Source organism: Symphalangus syndactylus, chromosome 24 (genome assembly GCF_028878055.3).
Source record: "Symphalangus syndactylus isolate Jambi chromosome 24, NHGRI_mSymSyn1-v2.1_pri, whole genome shotgun sequence".
Classification (NCBI taxonomy): Eukaryota; Metazoa; Chordata; class Mammalia; order Primates; family Hylobatidae; genus Symphalangus; species Symphalangus syndactylus.
In genome coordinates, this window is record NC_072446.2 from 59,675,895 (window position 1) to 59,699,103 (window position 23,209).

At 41.4% G+C, this 23,209-nt stretch overlaps 1 protein-coding gene across 25 annotated transcripts in view; it reads left to right on the top strand.

The window, feature by feature from the left end:
- KIF16B (kinesin family member 16B) overlaps window positions 1-23,209 on the top strand; it is a 338,999-nt gene that overhangs the window by 208,977 nt on the left and 106,813 nt on the right. For 17 of the 25 annotated variants that reach the window (XM_063633957.1, XM_055265225.2, XM_055265227.2 and 14 more), the window contains one exon: window positions 10,050-10,172. The exons of the other annotated variants lie outside the window; for them this stretch is intronic. In XM_063633957.1, coding sequence (XP_063490027.1) covers window positions 10,050-10,172 — 123 coding nt within the window. The remainder of the gene's footprint in view (window positions 1-10,049; window positions 10,173-23,209) is intronic. 25 annotated transcript variants of the gene reach the window in all.

Sequence of the window (23,209 nt, forward strand, 5' to 3'; positions counted from 1 at the left end):
AAAATGTACCATGATAGTTTTCTAATATCTTAATAATATTTCTCTTAATTTATTTTTTTTTACTTTTTAAAACTAATACATTTTGCATTCCTTTTTTCTTCCTAAGTTGTTCCATCCAATATTTTCTCATATTTTCTTGATAAGAAAAAGAGTTATACTCCAATAGTCTTGTCCAAGTTAAAAAAGAAAAGAAAGAAAAACAATTAATGATTATGGAGGGCAGAGGGAATAGATTTTAAGATGCCAGCAGAGGGATGCCACGGTCAGGAAGAAGGGAGTGATAAATAAACAGTACATAATTTTAACAAAGAGTGTTAAATATTAGACAGATGTGCTTATTCGCACAGGTACAGAAGCATAATTCCACTATGTTGTAAATCATGGTCTTTAGGAGTTCTCAGAGATGGAACATGCAGCAGATATGAGCATTGTATAAAAATCATATTCCTCATTATAACTTCTGTAGTCTGCTTTATGATCTAAGAAGGCCACAGTGAGGATCATGTTCAGATTGTACCACATAATGGAAGCAGCTTGCAGCATTCAGATTCAGCTTGTCGCTTCTCTCACCTAAGCATACTTTGTACCTTGAGATAAAATATAGTTCCTGGGTGTGAGAGTTTGATTTACTGTGTGTGAAGTAAGTATTAAGGTTGTCGTGATGCCTGTGGAAGCCAGTGGAGTATTGTTGGTGCCATTATCCACTGTGGCTTCAATCCTAGCAGCTCCCTCTGCTCGTTTCTTCAGGAGTTCTAAGCCTACAGCACCCCTAGAGTGGAGCAACTGTGAGAGTGAGTATGCAGCCTGCTGTAACATCTCGGCTGTAATGAGTTTCTGAATCAGAAAAAAATAGACGCATACATTCTTGGTTATGTGGCATTCTGCATTGTTATAATATAGGCATAAACATTTATATTGTGGGACTTCTTAATACATTCTAGACAATAGCTCTTTGAATACTTTTGAAATAGTGATTTCATCTGAATTTGATTAAAATCCATTTTGCGCACAGCTGCCTGTTTTACAGACTTGTGGTTGGCAGGATGAATTTATTTAGTCTTTGTTGAAAAACATTTCAAAACAGTGTGTCTCCCTGTTCTCAGTACTTTAAAAATGTGCATGCATCCCTTTGGAAGAGAGTACTTAAGCCTTCCAGCAGTAGTAATTACAGTAATTTTTGCTTACATTCTCTTTCCCAGATGATTTAAAGCTTTGTATGATAAATAAATTAGAGCCACTTTTATTAATGCTCCTTTGATGATCAACCCTGCTTATTGGATAGACCAGTTTCTAATGAGGTCATTTTGTTAATTTAGTTACACAATTTCCAGTATGTAGCTTAGACAACTCTGCCTCATTCCTTAGAATATCTACTGTGACAGATGTTATATCAGTCTGCAATTGCCAAATAACAAACAACCCCCCCAAATTTCAGTGGCACATTAAAAAAGTTTTTATTTTATTCTGCTGCTTTGCAAGTAGATTGGAGTGGCTGTGCTGTAGGCTGCAGGTCATCTGTTGCTCAACCAGGGTCAGTCTGCTCCACACGTGTCATTTTGGGATCTATTCAGAAGGGGCGGTAGCCATCGTGGTGATGACAGAAACACAGAAGGGCAGTCCTGCAAGCCTTTGCCTGTGTCTGCTAACATCTCGTTGGCCGACACAAGTCACATGACCAAGCCCCAAATCAAGGGGCAAGGAAGTACCCTCCGTCCATCAAGAGGCCATGGTGAGACTCGGGATATGTACTACTACTACAGGGAGAGAAGAATTGGGACTGGCAATTAATTTTCCATGGATGCATTATGTCAAGGTTCCCAAAGCTCTATTAAAGATAAGACTCAGATAAAACTTGTAGGACTTCTCCCTAATGGAAACATTAAGGTACCAGGAAGAGTACGCCCTAGGACCTTTTAAGTTACATATTCAATTTGAGTACCTCCATGGATGGGCTGATTGCCTTCTACCTCTGAAGCAGTTTATTCATTGGGAACTGCTCTTACTGTTACACCATTCTTTCCATAATCTCCCTTACTGTGATCTCCATCTGCAGAGTCTGTTCATCCGTGGCACCCTCTGTTGCAGAATAAAACAAGTGTATTTTGTAATCTGCATTATACACAACCCTTCAGAGAAGACACTTCTCATATATCTGCCTCCTCTGATTTTTCTCCTTTACCTCCAACACCCTTCCATCTCTCCGCTGTTTCTTAAACAGTACATTTTTCAAACCATCACCATCAAATCTCTTGTTAAGGATGCACTGTTGTAGTATGCTAATGCCTTCTTTATGAGGGATGGAATTGAATAAACTAGTTGATGAGAAGGAAAGAGATTCTAAGTCACTCCTCCTGCCTTTTAATATTTGGTTAAAATCTTTTGTTGCTGAAGGTGCAGTGGGTTATAGGGGTGACAGCAATCCCAGTCACTGTTTATATTGTGGTCTACAATGTGGGACTTCTTGCTCATATTTTGTTCCTTTTGATACTTATGGTGATCCTACTGGAATATAGGAATTCACGTTGTACTCCCTTTCAGATTTGGAAGTTTAGACTCAAAAAGGATTACTAGGTTGAGAATTGGGACTTAAGTCTAGACTTTTCTACTCTAGAATATACATATTTGTCCACAGTGCCAAAGCCATTTCATAGTCACTGTTATTCTTGACATTGGTAAAATTTTTTATTGATTTTTTTATAGGAATGACTGTGCTAGAAATATATATTTCCAAGTATTGCTAAGTTGACTCTTAACTGACTTGTAAATTTGTTTTCTTGGAATTCTAGACATTAATAATTATTTCTGTCTGTATGAGTTGTTGTTTTCAAGGATTGCCTTACAAGTTTCTTTTCAATTCCTTTTATTTCCTTGCATGGATCTTACTTCTCTTTGCACTCTGCGTTTTTAGCTCTGTAAAAGAAAGCTTAGACACAGTCATAGCGTGAGTTTGATGCACATAAGTTTGTATGTTTACTTTTGTTTCTTTGGCTGGAAGTGCATCCCTGCCTTTTATTTTCTCCTGGGCCTTAGCATTCAGCATGGTTTGAACCAAAGCCAGGGCTCAGCAAAAAATCAGTGAGTGAACATCAGTGGTACTTTTCATGATTAATCAATGACATTGTACAATTATAATAGAAGGGAGAACATCCGCTTTTCCCTGAGGGTCCTAACCTGTCTGTATTCATGCTTAATAGTGAGAGCCACTTGGCAGTTGTTGCTACATTATCAGTCAGGTATAATAGACCCCATATTTTATCTTTTTAAAATCAGCCATTAATTGATACATTGTTCAAAGATGATGACCACTTAATATAATGATCTTTGGTGATCTAGAGAAAAATAGTGACACTTTTAATAGTTTCAAGTTGAAACATTCATCCAATATTCAATATTTCCAAACCCTAAAACAATGTTGGTCAGCTCAGATCTATGTAGAAGAAATAATTGATGCTGGTGAGAATCATGGATTGGAAATGTCAACTAAACCTTTTGGATTTATCCAAAGGCCGCTAAACTTAAGACATTCTACAAGTACCACTGTCCAACAGTTTGCCGTCTTCTGAGTAACTTATCCCTCAGGATATATATCGAAACTTGTATTTGTTTCCTGATGTGAGTTTTCCAAACTCACTTTAGAAATGAGATAAAGTTGGCACTGTTTCTCCACATCAGGCTATTGTTAAGTCCCATCCTTCAGAGGCATGGACAGGATGTACCTGTAGCATATATGACCACGTCTTGGCAAAATCCAATTCATTTGTATTTGCCAAGCCTTCAAAGATAGTGTAGTGTTAATTAAGACAAGATCCCCTCATAGCAAAGGCAGGCTTCTCTACTGGAAATAGATAAGAACCTGTCTGGTTATTTACCATATACATCATTTGTGTTTGTTCCTGCATGTTATCTTTGTTCCATGTTTCTTACAACCTGGCTGATGTTTGAGGCTATAACAAATCTTCATCGTCTCTTTCCCCAAATCTCCATTTTCAAATTGTTGGGGCATAATAGGTACTTGAGACACAAGTTAAATGAGAACTATCAGTATAGTATGCGTAGCTGAAAAAAGGAAGGATTAGAAATATGTGCTATGGTTGGAACAGGGACAGGAGAATTTATAGGGACAGGAGATTTTGTTAAATCTAATAAAAAGCCAGGTTTGCCTGTATTTCAGAAGCAAAGCTTGGCTATGGGCTCCTGGAGATTAGATGGCAGTCCTTAGGCCAGACCTTGTCATGATCAGTGTATACTGAATTCGACCATCTGGTACATAATTAGAATGTTTAGGGACAACTGTTGATGACTCCCTGAGGAACTGGACCATTTCATGTTCTCTGAGAGCCCACAGTGATCTGAGTGGATATTGGCGCCGCTTCCTGTTCATTTCCTTAGTTTGTTCCTTTTTTTTTTTTTTTTTTATATATATATATATTTTTTTTTATTATACTTTAGGGTTTTAGGGTACATGTGCACAATGTGCAGGTTTGTTACATATGTATCCATGTGCCATGTTGATTTCCTGCACCCATTAACTCGTCATTTAGCATTAGGTGTATCTCCTAATGCTGTCCCTCCCCCCTCCCCCCACCCCACAACAGTCCCCGGAGCGTGGTGTTCCCCTTCCTGTGTCCATGAGTTCTCATTGTTCAATTCCCACCTATGAGTGAGAACATGCGGTGTTTGGTTTTTTGTCCTTGCGATAGTTTACTGAGAATGATGTTTTCCAGTTTCATCCATGTCCCTACAAAGGACACGAACTCATCATTTTTTATGGCTGCATAGTATTCCATGGTGTATATGTGCCACATTTTCTTAATCCAGTCTATCGTTGTTGGACATTTGGGTTGGTTCCAACTCTTTGCTATTGTGAATAGTGCCGCAATAAACATACCTTATACAAAAATTAATTCAAGATGGATTAAAGACTTATATGTTAGACCTAAAACCATTAAAATCCTAGAAGAAAACCTAGGCAATACCATTCAGGACATAGGCGTGGGCAAGGACTTCATGTCTAAAACACCAAAAGCAATGGCAACAAAAGCCAAAATTGACAAATGGGATCTCGTTAAACTAAAGAGCTTCTGCACAGCAAAAGAAACTATCATCAGAGTGAACAGGCAACCTACACAATGGGAGAAAATTTTTGCAACCTACTCATCTGACAAAGGGCTAATATCCAGAATCTACAATGAACTCAAACAAATTTACAAGAAAAAAACAAACAACCCCATCAAAAAGTGGGCAGAGGACATGAACAGACACTTCTCAAAAGAAGACATTTATGCAGCCAAAAAACACATGAAGAAATGCTCCTCATCACTGGCCATCAGAGAAATGCAAATCAAAACCACAGTGAGATACCATCTCACACCAGTTAGAATGGCCATCATTAAAAAATCAGGAAACAACAGGTGCTGGAGAGGATGTGGAGAAATAGGAACACTTTTACACTGTTGGTGGGACTGTAAACTAGTTCAACCATTGTGGAAGTCAGTGTGGCGATTCCTCAGGGATCTAGAACTAGAAATACCATTTGACCCAGCCATCCCATTACTGGGTATATACCCAAAGGACTATAAATCATGCTGCTATAAAGACACATGCACACGTATGTTTATTGCGGCACTATTCACAATAGCAAAGAGTTTGTTCCTTTTGAAGGAAATAGCCTGAGTAGTAAAAGAAGACTTTGAACTGAATATTTACAATGTACCTTATGTTCTGCCTATTTCTTTCAGCTAAGGATTGGACTACAGTGTTTCACCAAGAGTGGAAAAATAGCATATTTGTTGACACAGAGCAATATTTCATTAAAAGCTATCAGAAAAAATATTTTTGTATTTAACTTTTAAAGATATTTCTTACGTACAAATATGTAATTCAAGTTACCAATTATCTACTTTTTCTTGACTTTTTATTTCTAAATAGGACCACTCCATGGCACATTTAAAATTGCTTACACCGTCTTCTGTACTCATCCACGCCAGTTCTGCTTGCAGAGAGGTGTTCCAAACACCTCCTACTACAATGCCATCAACTTCCCCTTCAGAGTCTAAGAATCTTTTTTGCCACATATAGGGAAACTGTGATGGATTCCAAAATAAATAATGCCATTGAAATATAAAAGCTCCCATAAATAATGGGATATAATGGGATACAGCAAACATTTGCATGTCTAGTATAAACCACAAGACACTCAAAATATAGCCACTTTCAAATCAAAAATAAATTTAAGAGACATTTATGTTAACTTTACTTCCTGTCCAGTATAAACATAGTTTAGGAGAATGTCAATAATTTCTTATACTGTGCCCCGAGAATTCCCCATTTCTCATGAAATTGACTTCATAAAATAATGTTTACAAATCACACCACAGTGATGATTTGATGGGAACACATTTTGATTTTTAAAGTTATTTATGCATTTGCTCAGATCCCTACCTTATGTTTTAGTTATTCATTTCTGTAGCTGTTCATTTCTGTACACTCATTAATATTTAGTTCATATGAAATCAGTAAGATTGAAGTAAACTGTAGCCAAGGATGATAGTGGGGACTCTGGCAGTATTTCTCGTCCCCAGTATGATATGTAATGAAGAGAGAAATATCTTTCTTCTCTGCAAAGGATCCTGTTATGCTTCACTGTCTGGTCCCATTTGGGACAGTAGCTCTTATAGCCAGCCAAGGGCCATGTATTGGTCCAGGCGGTTGCTAGTGTGCCAAAGGCTGCCCTAGATTGAGGTGGGCTACATAAATATTATAAGATCTACTCATTCTCAAATACCTGGTCCCTACTCAATTCACTTGCCCAGTGAAATTGTCAAAGGCAGGGATTTTTTTTTTTTTTTTTGGTGAAGAATCTATGATCCTGAGCCTCAAGCAGCTTTCCTTTTATTAGGGATTGGTTTCACCCTGGTACATTCTTAGAAACGGAGAACTCTCCAGTTGTATTAGTCTGTTCTTGCCTTGCTATAAATACCCAAGACTGGGTAATTTACAAGAAAAGAGGTTTAATTGGCTCATGGTTCTGCAGGCTGTGTAGGAAGTATAGCACTGGCTTCTTATTCTGGGGAAGCCTCAGGACGATTACAGTCATGGTGGAGGGTGAAGGAGAAGCAGGTGTTTCACATGGTGGGAGCAGGAGCTACAGAAAGAGTGGGAGGGAGGTGCCACACGCTTCCAAATGACCAGAGCTGGTGAGAACTCACACATTATCGCAAAGACTGCACCAAGCCATAAGGGATCCACCCGTGTGACCCAAGCACCTCCCACGGGACCTGTCTCCAACACCAAGAATATTACAACTCCTCATGATTTGGATGGGGACAAATATCCAAACCATATCACCAGTCTTAAAATGCCCAGACCATCAGTTACAATCTTACCTCATTTTAAAAACTGACTTATGAAAAGAGAAAGTTAAGGTCGCAAATCTACTTTTAGAATATAATCCATCTAGAGTGGAAACATCAAATGTTTGTTCCAAACATGTGCAGTTGAGAAAAACTAAAGGTCTTAGAAATTACAAATACTTTGTAAAAGTTATATTGTATTCCCAAGGCCTGACCCTCTGTGTGGCACATAGGCGGTACCCAGTAAAATAGCGATGTTTCATTATATATCTTAGGGGTGCCTAAAAGAAAAGGCATTTAGAAAGTCAAAGGTAAGTCTCCATTGCTTAGCTGACAGAACATGCCTGGGCAATTTTGACCATAGTTCTTCCTCGGTAAAATTCCTGACATTTGGATGACAAGATACATATTCATAGTTGTTCTCACTCCATTCCCCCATCACAACTTGCTAATCCTGCTGTGATTACCAGTTCACTTGTCAGAGTCTGCCTCAGACCTTAAGTCCCACAGGGTGGGGCACCGTTGTGTTCATAGTTGGGTCCCTCCCATGTAGTTGGAATCTAATAAATACCATGCCCATTTCCATAGGGGAACTGAGGTGAAGAGAGGGCAAGAGACTTACTCCGGGACCAAGTCCCAGAGCTAGGATTGGATTCCACATCTTCTCCTTCCTTCTGAGTCTTGAAGTGAACATCACCTGGAATTCCATGTCCATTTTCTGTGACTAGGTCAGGGAAGCAGATAAAGTTAGAGTATGTTATGCTTGTGGATACTGTTGTTCACACTTTTTTGAGAACCCAGTCATTCACATGATCCTAAAAGGTTCAAGTATGTAAATGGAGGTATGCCTAGGCAAAACTGAAAAACACGAAGTTTGCCCTTCAGATCGTCTCCCTCACAGGTGTATGTGTGACTGCCATGTGCCTCAAGTGACAGAAGCCCATATAATTTTTTTTTTCTTTGGGATGGAGTCTCGCTCTGTCACCCAGGCTGGAGTGCAGTGGCGTGATCTCAACTCACTGCAACCTCCACATCCCGGGTTCAAGTGATTCTCCTGCCTCAGCCTCCGGAGTAGCTGGGACTACAGGCGCCCACGACCATGCCCGACTACTTTTTTGTATTTTTAGTACAGACGGGCTTGCACCGTGTTAGCCAGGATGGTCTCGATCTCCTGACCTCGTGATCAACCCACCTCAGCCTCCCAGAGTGCTGGGATTACAGGTGTGAGCCACTGCTCCCGGCCTCTTGATGGTTTTTGATATCAGGGACAGCTAAATTGGTGTACCATTATGATAAACAGTTCTTCTTGCTTTGGGTGACCAGCCATGCAGAGAAAAATTAAGGTCCTATAACAGGCTTTGGAAACTTCATGCCAAAAGGCACACACAGTCAGCTAGATCAAAAGCAGCAATCTGAAACAAATTATATGTCCTTGTGTCCTCTGGAAGTCCAAGCTTTCATGCACACAGCTAAGTTGAGACTCTCAAGTTACACCTGGCTGAGAACCCTTTCTGCCTGGGAGAAAGGGAGCTTATTGCCCCCTGTTTTTTTATAGTCACGTAAGCGGGTTCCATTGCATAATCATGGAATTCTCAGCATCTTAAAATCTATGTATGTGTGAAGTGTTCATTAGCTCAATGTATCTCAGATGGATGTAATTATTGTACAGTTTCAAGACTGCAGTCTAGAGTAGTGTGATGAAAGTGTGCCCTAGATTGGCCTGAGTTTAAATCTTGACTCTACCCCATACCTCCATCAAGTGAGCTCAACCCTCAGTCTTGGGCCTCTCATCTGATAAATTGGGTTAATAATGGTTAATACCTCGTAGGGGGGATTGTGAGGATTAATTGAGCCAATTCATGTAAACTGGTTAATGTAGTACTTGGCATATAATGAGTATCCAATAAATGCTAACTGTAATTATGATTCTAATTATTTTGTTTTTGCTATTACTTCAAAAACATATGTTTTCTAAAGCCCCCAGCTTAGTGCAAACAATAAGGATTATTCAGAGATTTCTTCAGATTCACACTTAAGAGAACTTCATTTGGAAGATTTTTTTTTTTTCATAATGTCGCTTCCTCAGACCCCAGTAGTCCCCCAGTGCCCAGGTCATAAATATTTGTCAGAGCCAAGTTGAGTAATCAAATGGGGCCTAAAGAAAATACTTGAGATTTGTTTTAATTGTGGTTTAAAGAGCTTTCCACACTACACTGGCTTATAAAAATGCCTAAAAGTTAAAAATGAAGTAAATTTGAATAAACTCTCCAGCTTTTGCAGCTTTATAAGTATAGCTGTCTGATAGTGTGTGAAGAGAAAAGTTTGTCAGATGGTCAAGACTTTTCAGAAGGCAATCTGGTTTACACTGATTTTTGTTTAAGAAGTCAGGATAATGTAATTTGTCCCTGTTTTTACTTGTTCTTGTAAATTGGAAGGAACTTCAAAGCCAAACAACACTTCATAGTGCTTTTGCCCTAACTCCTTGGAATAGTATACCTAAAATAATGGTCTTTTTGTTACGAGAGAGGCTTAGCTTTTCTCTTGCAAAGGAAACCATCATTTTTCTAAATAAACCCACTGGTTTGATGCTCTTTTCTCTACTTGAAACACATTTTCTCCCTCCTCCCCGAGCAGGAGATTTGCAGTGGAGTGATCCTGGTTTCTCTTTGTTCTCCCTGTCTGACATGCCTTTCATAGCGGATGGTTTCTCGCTCTTTGGGTGCAAATCCAGACGACCTGAAGGACCCAATTAAAATTAGTATCCCACGCTACGTCCTCTGCGGGCAAGGAAAGGATACGCACTTCGAGTTTGAGGTCAAGGTGAGTGTCTTCTTGACTATTCTGGAGAATGGAGGTTGGAGACTATGCAGTGCTTTATCTGTCTTTATTTTTTCAAAAGGGGATGAAGCTGCATGTGAATATCCTGTTTGTAAAATATTTGGTCTTTCCCTTCTTTAAACCAGTCTGTAAAACTCTTGACTGTAACACATGGAAGGAAGTTACCTCATAGAAGGTGTTAGTAAGGCAGACAGAAATGGAATTCCTATCACCCACACCCTACGGATAGGGTGACCAACCATCCAGGTTGCCCAAGACTTTCCTAACGTCTGCCCTTAAAGTTTCACCCCTTGGGAAACCCCACAGTCCTGAGCAAACCAGGACAGTTGGTCACCCCTCCCCATGGGCTTAGTCTTAGTTTTTCTCATCTATAAAAATGAGACTAATAATATTTATGTCACAGGAATATCAGTGCAAATAAAGTGCTGCATCTTGTGGCTGGTATAAACGGTAAATTGTTGCTATTGCTGCTATTACTACTGCTATTTTCGTTGTTGTTTCTATTATGAATTAGGAAGCCTTCCTCATTTGTTTCAGGTGTTTCTTGATTTATACAACTTTTCAGGAAGAGATGTGCCTGTTTCCTTACGTCATGGTTTTCTAAATAATGACTTCATCTTTTTGCTAATTTGCTTTCATTGACTTATAACACTTTATTAAGTAATGTTGCTGGCCACCATCCTCTTCTCAAGAAAGTAATGATAAATCACACTTCTTTTTTTTCAAGGATCAGCAAGGGTATTGATGTAATAATGAAGTCCACTAGAATCACCAGTGTATACATGCATAAAGGTGTTCTTGGAGGCTGTAGGTGGTTTTGTTCAGATCAACACCAGACCATGAATCTGGACACTGAGTTCTGTAGATTCTGACCCCACTGCAGTTTGCTGGGCAGCCATAAGTCATCTGAGCCTCAGTTTCACCATTGATACAATGAGGAAATTGGAAAGTACTAGTGGTCTCCAGATTTTGTTTTACCTGTGAAACTCCTTTGTTCAAAGAATATCTTATGTGGAAGGACACCGTAAAAGGCAGGGAAGCCTAGAGCTGCTGGGCACACAGGGAGTGGGAAGGGAGGAAGGAGCCTAAAGCCAGCCCTCCCCACCGCCTGTCCCCACCCCTGATGCATCTCAGGGCAGCCCTGGGCTCTGGGGAATCCCTCTCTTCAGATGTCACATTCTTTCAACCTTCCTGAGGAAATAATGTAAATAACTTCTTTGTAGCTAATCAGACTTCTAGGATTTTATTTCTATGTACTAAGTTTTCCGTTAGAAAGAAAAAAAAAAAAACAGGGCATCAGTTTATATATTTGAGGTTTTCATTGAGAAAGCATGATGCCTGTGTGTTGTTGCTGTTATTCTTTTTTTTTTGAGACAGAGTCTCATTCTGTTGCCCAGGCTGGAGTGCAGTGGTGCATTCTCAGCTCACTGCAACCTCCGCCTCCTGGGTTCAAGAGATTCTCTTACCTCAGCCTCCCGAGTAGCTGGGATTACAGGCGCGTGCCACCACGCCCGGCTGATTTTCTGTATTTTTAGTAGAGACAGGGTTGCACTGTGTTAGCCAGGATGGTCTCCATCTCCTGAGCTTGTGATCCACCCGCCTTGGCCTCCCAAAGTGCTGGGATTATAGGCGTGAGCCACCGCGCCCGGCCTTTGCTGTTATTCTTAACTTTACTGATCCAATTATGTTGGTTCTTATTTAAATGTTACGCTATGTCCTTGATCCACTACTTCCCACTGCCCCTGACCTAATAGCTATCAAATGGTCAATTTCTTTTTCGTTTGTTCTCAACCATTCTAAATTGTGTGTGTGTGTGTGTGTGTGTGTAGAGTTACATTTGTACATACATGTAATTATACATAAATATAAAAACAATTTCGGAAGTTGTGTTTGCGTTATGACCATGTTTTTTAATTAGAGAGTGAAGACTGGCTTCCATTAGCTCAGAATTAGAATTCCCCAGCATATAGAATTCACAGCAGTGAAGGACATGCAATGATTTTAGTTGGTACACGGATTTATTTTACTTTAACAGATAAATGTGTTAATAAAATATAACTGTTAAATCAATTTCATGTATAGAACTTATATAAAATGATATTTAATATTTTAAAAACTGCATTGATTTAAATAAAAATTACAAGCAAATAATAATCAGGTGATGTGCAGATTTGGCGAAAATTGTGAAGATGCTACTGCCCATGCAAGTTAGAGAAACCAAATACAGAAAATTCTATGAGGCCTCATGGAATCTAGGCGATCACTTCAAGATGCATAAAATCCAAATCCACAGAGCTCTGCTTTCTTTGCATTTCTCAAAGCAAGTTCTGAAGCGTGTCATTGTTCCGCTTCCTTTTTCTGCTCATCCTTAGGTGCTGTAATTATGAGCACCAGGAATGTGTTAGCACCAACTTGGAGAATGTCTAGTTCTCTGTTTAGGCAGGGCCTCCTGGTACCTTCACAGGTAGGTGTGTGGAAGCCCTCCACCCCATATGGATACCTTATCATGGAGTAGTATGAGAAACAGACACGATGTGAATATGCAGGCCTTCCCCGGAACAAAACAACAAAAACAGCCTCCCTCCAGGCAAAGAGGTAGCTGCTAAATAGCATCCCCTTCCCCCGCCCCCGCAACCCTCATATCCTGCCATCTCCAGGCAACCTCAGCAGGTCACACAGCCTCGCTGTGCCTCACCTGTCAAATGGGAATCATAAAACCTACCCCATTGGGTTGGTAAGAGGAGTGGATGAGTTTGTTTATGCGAAGTGCTTCAAACGGTGCCTGCCACATACTAAGTGTTGGATAAGTGTTTGTTATTAAAAAGAAATAAAAATAAAAATGGGATGAGTGAGATTTTACTGCGAGGCCCCCTTAATGACTTTTGATGTACAATTACGTTTTTATGAGAGTTTTGGATTTTGTTGGGATTTTTTTCTTTTTGGTTGTTTGCTTGCCCTCAGCATTTGGAATTTAAAATTTAGATTGCTGATCTTTTCTCTCAGTCATTTGGACATTTCATGCGTAGGCCCTGTTTTCTAGAACAAATAGTCATGCTTATGGTAATATATGGTAATATTTTGGCGACTACTAAATTCTTCTCTTGGTGAACCAATGACTAAGGAGGCTAAGGTAAAAAGTATTACTTTTAAAAGAGACTATTCTCTTCAGTTTCAAGCTTTTTTGAAGGGAGATTTAACATTCATGTACATACATAGATATATTATTACACTTTATAATTTAGAAAAATCTTTGCTGCTTCTCTTTTAAAAAATCAGTTTTTGTTTTTCGTTATCCCCCATGATGGTCCTGAGTACACGCAGTGAGATGCTGTGCCCTCTGTGACCAGCAGGGCAGGGTCTGACACCCCCTGGTATAAGACCCCTGTTTGCTGTATAGCTTGCTGGTGTCACTGCCAGCTTATTTAGGGTCCCAGCTGATTTATGTGACCACACCAGGGCCCACGTGGTGTGAGGCCTGAGGGGCCCCGGGAGGGAGACAGCATGCCAGGGGTGTAGCTGCCCGGGTTCTCCTTTGGCATCTTCCCCTCGCCCTCCTCACCCGCTCTGCTTCCTACGCTCTTCTGCCGACCTTTTTTTAGGTAGGACTCATTACTCATTGAAATCATTGCTTCTTCTTGGCCATTTTCATTTTAATCCCCAGTGTGGGAGCTCCAATTTGGTCTGCCCATTGCCACATGAAGTAGTCAGGAGCCTGTTAAGTGAATGTTCCAGGGAGGACACAGGGTGTGTGATTTCAAGGGAAGGCAGGAAGTCAACGGGGATTCCCAGATGCTCATCTTCTGACCCCTGCTGGGCCCCGAGGAGGTTTCCACCACTGGTCTTTAAAATGAGAATAATAGAGTTTTTCATTAAACCAAAATCTATTTAATTCTAAAGGACTGTCTTCTATACCTGCTTTATTTGGGGGGATTAAAAACAACTCTTTTATGAAATAACTGTGAGGATATATAAGTAGACAGGTTTTTGTTGTTTGATCTCATTTAGTTTTTTAAAATCAACTCGGTTGAGGCTTAATTTGTATACAATGAAAGCACACATTTTAGGTGTAGTTGGATGAGTGTTGACATATGTATACACCCATGTAACTAGCCCTCTGGTCAGGATTTGGAACTTTGCAGGCTCTCCAGAAGTTTCTGGTGCCCGTTTGCAGTCAGCGCCCATGTTCCGGCACCAAGGCAAGCACTGATCTGCCCTCTGCACCTACAGATTAGTCGTGTCTGCTCTAGCACACCAAGGAGAGGGTATCCGATGGTGTTTATCTTCTGTGTCTGGCTGCATTCATTGAATGTAATGTTTTGGAGATTTACCCATGTAGTTGAGTATAACAGTAATTAGTTTCTTTACATTAATAGCATCCCACTATATGGATACGTCACAATTTGTGTATTCGTTTCTTTCCTGTTGGTGTTTGTTTTAATATTCTTACCTGATGATACAAAAGGTTATCATTTTGGTATCGCCCCTCTCCCCACTTTGTTTTACTCCTCCCAGGAACCCTTGGGTCAGAGTATCAATTCCTGTTACCCTTGAAGCTGTACCTTCCTGCGGGTCCTAGTAGCACATCCGTCTGGGGCTGTGTCCGCAGATGCGTGTCCTGCTGACTGGTGGCAGAGACAGAGATGGGGTGGGGAAGCTGAAGCAGTGCCAGTCTGGCTTCTCTCTGAGGACAGCACGTTCTAGGCTGAAAATTGCTGTGTGTCACCTGCTGGTCAGCAGAAGCTGCAAAATTTGTGCCTGTGCTCAGCTGCACCTGCCACAAGTAATGCCATTAACCGGACGACAGCAGTCATCTTACAACCCCGCTTCACATGCCTCTCAGTCACTGACACGTGGCATGTTACGCTGCGTCATGTTTGCCATTTTCAGTTAGTGAGGACCAGAGTGGGTAAAATTTAATTTTGAAATCACATCTCAGCATAGCACAAAACACGGGCCTGGGAAATTGACGGTTAAGACGAGCAGAGACTATCACACTCATGTCATAGAAATAAGCTGGTGTTTCCAGCATTGTTTGAGATCCCTCGCGTTTTAACTTGCATGTCAACACCGTAACATAAAGAAATCAGCCAACACTGGTGTGTTTATTTTTTAATATTTTGTTTCCCGAGAGTTTCTGTTGTAAAATCTGGAAGTAATCTGCAGAAGAGTTTGTTGTCTCATCTTTTTTCTGAGTGGTCATCCGCAGTAGTGCCCCCTGCCCTGTTCTCCATCCTGTCACCAGGGGTGCTCCCTTCTTTCACAGCCAAGGTCACAGCTCACCGTTGTGTTGCTTTCAGTCTGGTTATTTTCAGTCATTGTCTTGTTTGCTGGTCTTCCCCTGTGGATACAAGCTCCCAGGGCCCTTGTCAGTCTTGTGTGACACAGACCCCCCAGTGCCCACCCCATGCCTGACTGGTACCAGTCACCCAGCAGATCACCCAGCAGCGTGATGCATGCTAGCCTGGCCACTGGTGCTCTCATTAGGCACAGCCTGTCTGGAGCTTCGGGGATGACTGAGTGACCGTGTGCCCTTTGTAAACCTCCCCCCGCCCCCGCCCAGCTCCTCATGCTCCGTCCACACTGATGGAATCAGTCACTGATGAGCCATTCTGCCCCTTGCTCATCCTCATGATGTGGCTGGTGGCTTAGTCATGCAGGGAGAGTGTGGGCAAGTCGAGCTTCTTGATTGTGTCCAAGTCCAACCATGCCAAAGCCTCCCATATTCCTTCCTCCCCACCTTCCCTCCCGCCTTCTCAGCACCACCCTCCAGCGCTCCAGCATACCCATGCCCTGGGTCTGGGCTGAGTTCAGCACCCGCAGGGTACATCTGTTTTGTCTTGGCTTTCCTTAACAGAGAGGTAGACCTGCATGCCCCCCGCCCACCCTCTGGACATTGTCCTGGCTGCCGGGCACTCACCAGCCCCTTGCTCATAGAAGCACGTGTCCCATTGTTATCTCCTCTAAGGAGCCTTCTGCATTCCAGCTACGCTCCCAGGTGCCTGCCTTTTCTCACATGGCTGCAGGGCATCAGCCCCATTGACCAGTATCACTTTTGTCTACTTGGAGACCCAAGAAATGCAGAACTACACACAGACAACTTAGGTCACACACATGATGTCCAGGACAAAAGCTTTCCTGATTTTAATCATCTGGGTTTTGTTTAGGTACCATAGTAACAGCCTCCTCTTGTCTCATTCTGCTCTGACTCCTGATCGGTGGCCTGAGAAGGAGGGAGAAGCAGAGAAAACACGAGTAATGAACGATAACGAGGATGTATAACCTCACGGAAGTGTTCCAGGGAAAACTTGTAGACCATCTGCGAATAATTATCAAGTACCCCAGTCAGTGGCAGCCGTTCTCCTTTCCATTGTGTGAATTTAGGTCTGTGAGTTCCCCCTTCTAATTTCAGTCAGTCTGGCCCTAGACACTTAGGGCCAAGAGATCTCATCTGCTGGGTCCTCCCTGAACTTAAAAGACCTTGAAGTGAGACATGGTAAATTGCAAAACTGCAGGGCAGCAGTTCAAATTGGATCTTGTTTTTACAACTGAAGAACCACATGGCAGGCACCGTGGGGCCAGGGACTGACAAAGTTGTGGGACAATATTAACCCGAGGCAGCAGGTGCAAACTGGTGGTGGAGGATATGGGGGTTTGTTGGCCTGAACAGATTTTTTAAATTTTGCATGAATTGTCAGTATTTAAAACTTGGGACACCTGACATAGAAACCCAGATTCGCCAAGATCCTGTGAAAAGTCAGTAAAAGCAGGAACTGGGGCCAACATTCCTGCAAGGCAGCACTCACAGGGCAGAATAGCAGCTCCTCTTAGGGCGGGTGTGTGCCCTCCACTTGGCCATAGACCTTGGGATTTCCTGTCATGGAGAAAATCACCTTGATGACATGGTGGCCTCCAGGGACGCTCAGAGTCCAACTGCACCGTACAGAAAGGCTCACAGAGCATTCAAAAGCACACAGAGACGTAGAGGAAGGAGGGGTAGGTGGCACCCTGAGGGTGGGCTAGCAGGCGGGCCGAGTGTTCTATCTGACCTCTGGTCACAACTAGTTCATCTGTCCCCTCTCTGTCATCTCAGCCTTTCATACTTAGTATGTGCTTACAAGGACCAGAGTGAAGTTTTAGACGAGGGGCCATGGCAGACAAAGGGTGCCCAGAGCCAGTGCACCTTCTGCATGAAAGGAAGCAGGCACAGGCACACCCAGCCAGCCACCTGCTGTGAGCAGTCCTGGGTTTCACCTGTACTTCTCCAGTAGAGCACATATGGTACCAGGATGGGACCAGGCTGGTTGTCATCAAGGCTGATCAGTTCAGGGGGGACTTAGCTGTCATCCCAGAGGGTGCATATCATGAGGTAGCATTTCCCTCCCTTTCTGTCCCTAAGTAACATTCTCGTCTGTTCCATCATGTTTGGTTTTTTAAAATTATTCTATCTTTGGCATGTCTTACAGTTTATCAACCTGTGGCCTGTATTTAACACATCTTGCACACCTTAGGAATTTTGTTGTCCTTCACAGGCTACTTGCTTGCTGTCCTAGATCTGTTTTGACAGATCCTATGAGATTTGCCTGTACCTCATAAGCTTCCTGCTTATTTACTGACTGTATTTAACACTAATTAGCTGCATCCATCCTCTATGGCACAATTGGATGTTCTCAGATAGTGTGGTAGACTCACGCTATGCTCTCGCTTAACATCCATGCACTGGACCACACTGCGTTTCGTTCCTGACTGATCTCTGTAGGCAGTTGCAGCTCTTTAAGGAAAGAAGCTAACATCTATCAAGCACCTTCTTTACCCAAGGCATTTTGCTAGACATTTCCACAAATTTGGAGAATGTACCAAAATGGGGGTAGTATTTGTATTTCACAAATTAGGAAATTATGAATGACTCGCCCAAGGCCACACAGCTAGTTAGTAGATCAAGATACCTAATGTTCATGCCAGGTCTAAGTGCACTGAGCCATACTTGTTCCCTTACTTACTCATTTTAATGTACCTTCCAAATATCACTACTTTCTACACATTTATAAGTTGAGGCTATATTTTAGTATTGTCCTAGAGATAATGGTCGTTTTCAAATCCTTGCCTGTTTTCAAAATCTACTGTTATTTTTGTGTATGTTTTAACTTTTTGCCTTGAATTCTGACCAAGTCATGGGCGCTTTGTAAATTGGGGCTGTTGTTAAGGCTTTGGTAAACCTGAAGAATTTGATGGTAGATTGGCCTGCCAGGAAGCATGAAGAAGAAATGCCTAGAAAAATTGCAGTTTGGGAGTTGAAGCGATTACATTTGCAGTTCAAGAAATTTCTCTTTATTTGGCAGAACAGAAATAAGAGCCATTCCAGTCTATTAGATAAACTCTGTACAGATACATCTTTTGGAAATACTCTCTACTTGATAGAATATAGATGTTCAGAAAGTGTAGAGTATTGGTGTCTGAATCTGTGCTTATTAGTAACTGATGGATTATCTCCCTGCACATGTATTAGCACAGCCAAGACAAATGGAGTGTTGCTTATGCCATGTCCATCTAGATTTAAATCTTCAGATTCTGTACTATTTTAAAACATAAATAGCAAGTGAAAGTAACTACATTAAGACTTGAAGATTTGCATTTTATCCTAGGATTTTTTTTAAATTTATCACCCCTCCCATCTCTTTGCAAACTTTCAGTCTTCCACTGAAAAGTGAAAAAAAAAAATTTTTTTTTCTTCCCCAGTTTTCACACAAACCAACTGATCTTTTATATTTCCCTTCCTTGGACAGCCATATTTATCTTCATACAGTAACTGCTTCCTGTGTAAGAAGTGACTAAGATGAAATGAGATTGAGTTACAAGCACAGAAGAAAAGCAGTTATTACTTTATGGTCATGCCTTCAATTTCCATTTCACCCAAATTTCTACTTTTCTATTATAAGACTATATTAGCATTCCTCCTTCCTTGGTTTCAGAATTTTGGGAGTTTTGCATCTCTTCCTAGAGTAAAATTTGTTTAAAATCACAAAATAATTTGAACTTTCCTTTTTGCAGTTGCTACCCACGGATATGCTTACCTTTCAATAATGAATAATATAACACGTTTTTAAGAATGGGATCACAGTGCCAGGAGTCACCATCTATTGAGTGTCCAAGCGCTGTGCCTAGTCTCTTCGCTTTTTTTTTTAGTTCATCTGCAGGTTAGGTGTCATGAGTGCGTTTTACAGATGAAGAAATCGGGACCTGAAAGAATTGAGTAATTTATCCAAAATCACACAACTAATAAGTTACTGGGCTAAAGTCAGGATCCAAGTCAGAGTTAATTCAGAGCTTTTCATTATTGTATAATCTCATGATGACTGGTGGAGAGTTTACATTCCTTGGTTTGCCTCTGAATATCTGGGTAATTTAAAGGAAAATTGCTTAGACTGTCATTCTTGCAATTTCCCACTGTGTTAAAGTAAAATAAGTCCCCCTATTCCTCACCTGCTTCACAGAGGTGTTGGCAGAGGGGGAAGCACTTTATCAGTGACAATCTTGGACTTAAAGGCCCCCATCTCCCAGATTCTCAGGGCCTCACACATTTTATCAAACTTACCTTCAAACTACCCTGTGAGGTAAGTATACTAAAATAAGCGGTATTACAGCCTATTTTGAAGATGCTGAAGTTAAAGCATCGGGAAGTCATTATTTCTGGTTATTGCAGAAGGCAGGATTTGGGCCAGCCTGATAGCCCTGTTGGACTTAGCAGCACTTCATAGCTGTCTGGAGCGTGGGTGTAATTTGGGAGTCAATCATTAGGCTCATTGCTTCCTAGCACACCAGGTTTGGACCAGGTTCACAAGCCTGAGGCTCTGAGGCACTTTCTGTACTTGTCCGTGATGCATCTGCGTAGAAATGTGTCTGAGATTTTCCCGAATCAGTTGGCTGTAGAATCTCCTATTTGAGCGGTTCCCCGCCTTCAGGAATCTTCACTCTCCAAGCTCCATACACTTCCTATTTGTGTTACCCACAGATGGGCAGATCGAGGACTGGCATTAGACTGCCCTTTCCTTGTGCAATGTGCTGTCTTTAGAACCAGGCTCTTCCTGCAGAGGCCCAGCTTCTTCCCTCAAGTACCTTTGAGACAGAATTTCTGCAGTTGGTCAAGCTTCAGGTTCACAGCGCCCACTGCACTGGAGGGGGAAGCCTGCTTGGATTAGGAACTGTTACACAGTTGTGGACATGGTCCAGATGGCAGCTGTTCCCTTGCCTTGGGTCCCTGGATGGCTGCTGACCGAGTCTCTCTTTCTTTGCTCCCACCTGGCTGCTGCAGAGCTCTGCCCTCCTTTGGGCTCCCCAGAAGGAGAAGCCTGTGAACGTTCCCGAAGTGTCCCTAATGGAGCCAGAGGAGGGGATACATTGCAGATATATCTCAGAGCAAATAACTTAAAATACCCCATTAGACTATTGTGTTCTCGCAAGAGCACCAGCCTTTCCGTTCCTCCTGCCTAGCTATTCCTGGGAGCTCCAAGTGCTGCCACCTTACTAAGCCTAGGAGCTCAGCTCCAGCCTACTGGCTCAGCCTTTATCCCCAAACTGTGTAGGTTAACAGGACCCACCCTCCTAAAGGCAGTTTAGAGACTATCTGTTGTTTCTTAATGTGTCTTTTAGGAGCCTCATACCTACCTACCCCAAAATTGTTTATCACAGTATGTTTTCTAAATCAATATTCTCTCTAAAGGGAATTTGGTAAATGAGATTTTTCTCTTTCTTTGCATTACAATTTGCCTTCTTACGTCCCGTAATGCCTACTTTCTAAAACCTTTAAACAGTTACAGATAAGTCAGAAAAGGACTATAATGCAGGTCACACTGCTGCCCACACTTCAGCATGAAAAAGTAATTAGAAAATGTAACAGAAAAGTGTATATTGAAAAGAGGCTGTGAGTGCCATCGTCTCCATTATTTCTTTTGTTGATTAACAAATATTTGGTACCTGTAATATAATTTTTTTAAAGACCATACTAGAAGCATCAGGATACCAAGGAACAGAAGAGATGAATAACTAGTTCATCATTCAGGAGACAACTAAGTGTGGGAAGAGAAACACGTGAGAAAAGTTGAGCAGCACGGAGCCAATGGGCTCATGGAGGCATAATCGGAAGACGTCAAGGCAGATGCACATTTTTGCTTGCTTGAGACCGATGGGTGGATTTCAGTGAGTGCAGACGAGAGAGGAGATGTTCTGGGCAATGGGAACAACAAAGACAGAGGCCCAAGGGTAGAAAAGGACAAGTGATGACTTGGTAATAGGAAGCAGTACAGAAGGAGGCTAACCTTGGAGAGGGGCTGTCCTCTCAGGTAGAAGTGAATCAGGAAAATTAAGTGAGGATGAAGAGGTTTTGAAGGAAGGAAAATGAATGTAGCAACAGCATCATTTTGAAATGTGCTAAAAGGATACTCAGGGAGTTGATCTTAGGTGACTCTAATCATCTCAGTAAACCGAGTTCATTATAAGGATGGAAAAATCTAGAACATTTTGAAATACTCATCTCAGAGAATGGAATTTGGAAGGATTTCCAAGTAGGAGTGACTGCTGAGCTAAAATGGCATACCTGTAGTGTAAATTCATTCTACCCTCCTAGGGGGCTGTCTTTAGCAGTGCAGGGCAGCACCGAGGAGAGCAGGCTGACACCACAGGCACTCAGTTTGGGGGACTGTTCCGATGGGCCCCACCAGAAGGCTTAGAGAGTCAGGGATTTTGAGGTGCTGGTCTCCCAGTGTCAGGAAGACTAACCTGGAGTCCAGCCTCTGTAATTGATCTGAGAGAAAGGACGTAAGCTAGGAGACCAGGAAGAGGTCACAGTGAAGACAGCCAGGGAGAGTCAGCACCTATGGAGTGTGCATGCCCACAGAAATCAGAAAGCATTGGCGCTGTCTGTCCTCAGAAAGATTTGGGGATGGCAGAGGCAGATCACATCGAGGAGCAATCAGATGGCAGCCTGTGATTTCTCTGGGATATTGGTGTGATTAATTGGGTGTTGGCTTCTTTTACTACTTCTGGCTTAGTACCATTTGCAACAGTTGTCTGAGAGATTTTAATTAAATCTAATATACTAATGCTTGTTACTATACAGATTCATACATTTGGAATATATTTCATGTTTTCTCAGACACACTCATAGTTATGTTGCTGCATAAGACTTTCAGTAGAATTAGTTAATGAATTAGACCCTGCCCTCTTGGAAACATTGAGACCTTCCTGCATGCATCTTTTACCAGCCACAGCTTAGAGTCACAGAGCCTAAACTTTTCAAATCACACATAGCTATCACTGGAAAAGTTATTGAGCAGGCACACCCACTATATGGATTTTTATCTGTTTAGATAGTGTAACATTTACTAACTGTACATAGTATTTATTAGGACACACTTTCAGAAGTAGAGATCTAGAGAAAATAAGATTAAAAAAAAAATAGAAGTACCAATAGTTTCTTTCCATACTCCATGGAGCATCTTGTCTCTTCCACTGTGAGGCCCACCAGCTGGGAGAGTATAAATTAACTTTCATTTTCTATAGTATGTAAGGAGATTTTAATTAAACCTTATCCATTAATGCTTGTTACTATTATATACAGGCATGTTCATGAGGAATATATTTCTTGTTTGCTCAAACATGTTCATAGTTATGTCACTGCCTAAGCTTTATTTTGCAAAAATCAGACAAAACTTTTTTTAGTATATATTAGGTTGCTATTAGACTATTTCTTCTAAACAGTTACTAATTATAAGGATTTTTTAGAAATATGCTTGAGATAGCGCCCCCATATGTTGTTTTAAAAAATATTACTGAAGAGGACTCTACAAGTAACTGTTTAAAGGCAGCCAGTTGGAGTATGATTCCTTGAATGAAAAACTGTTGATTCTCCTCTTTACACCGCTAGATATACATAACCAAATATCTACTGATGACAGATCTTAACACTGGCAATCCTTAAATCAGCAAAATAAGTATATAACATAAATTTGTGGGAAGCACTCAATTGA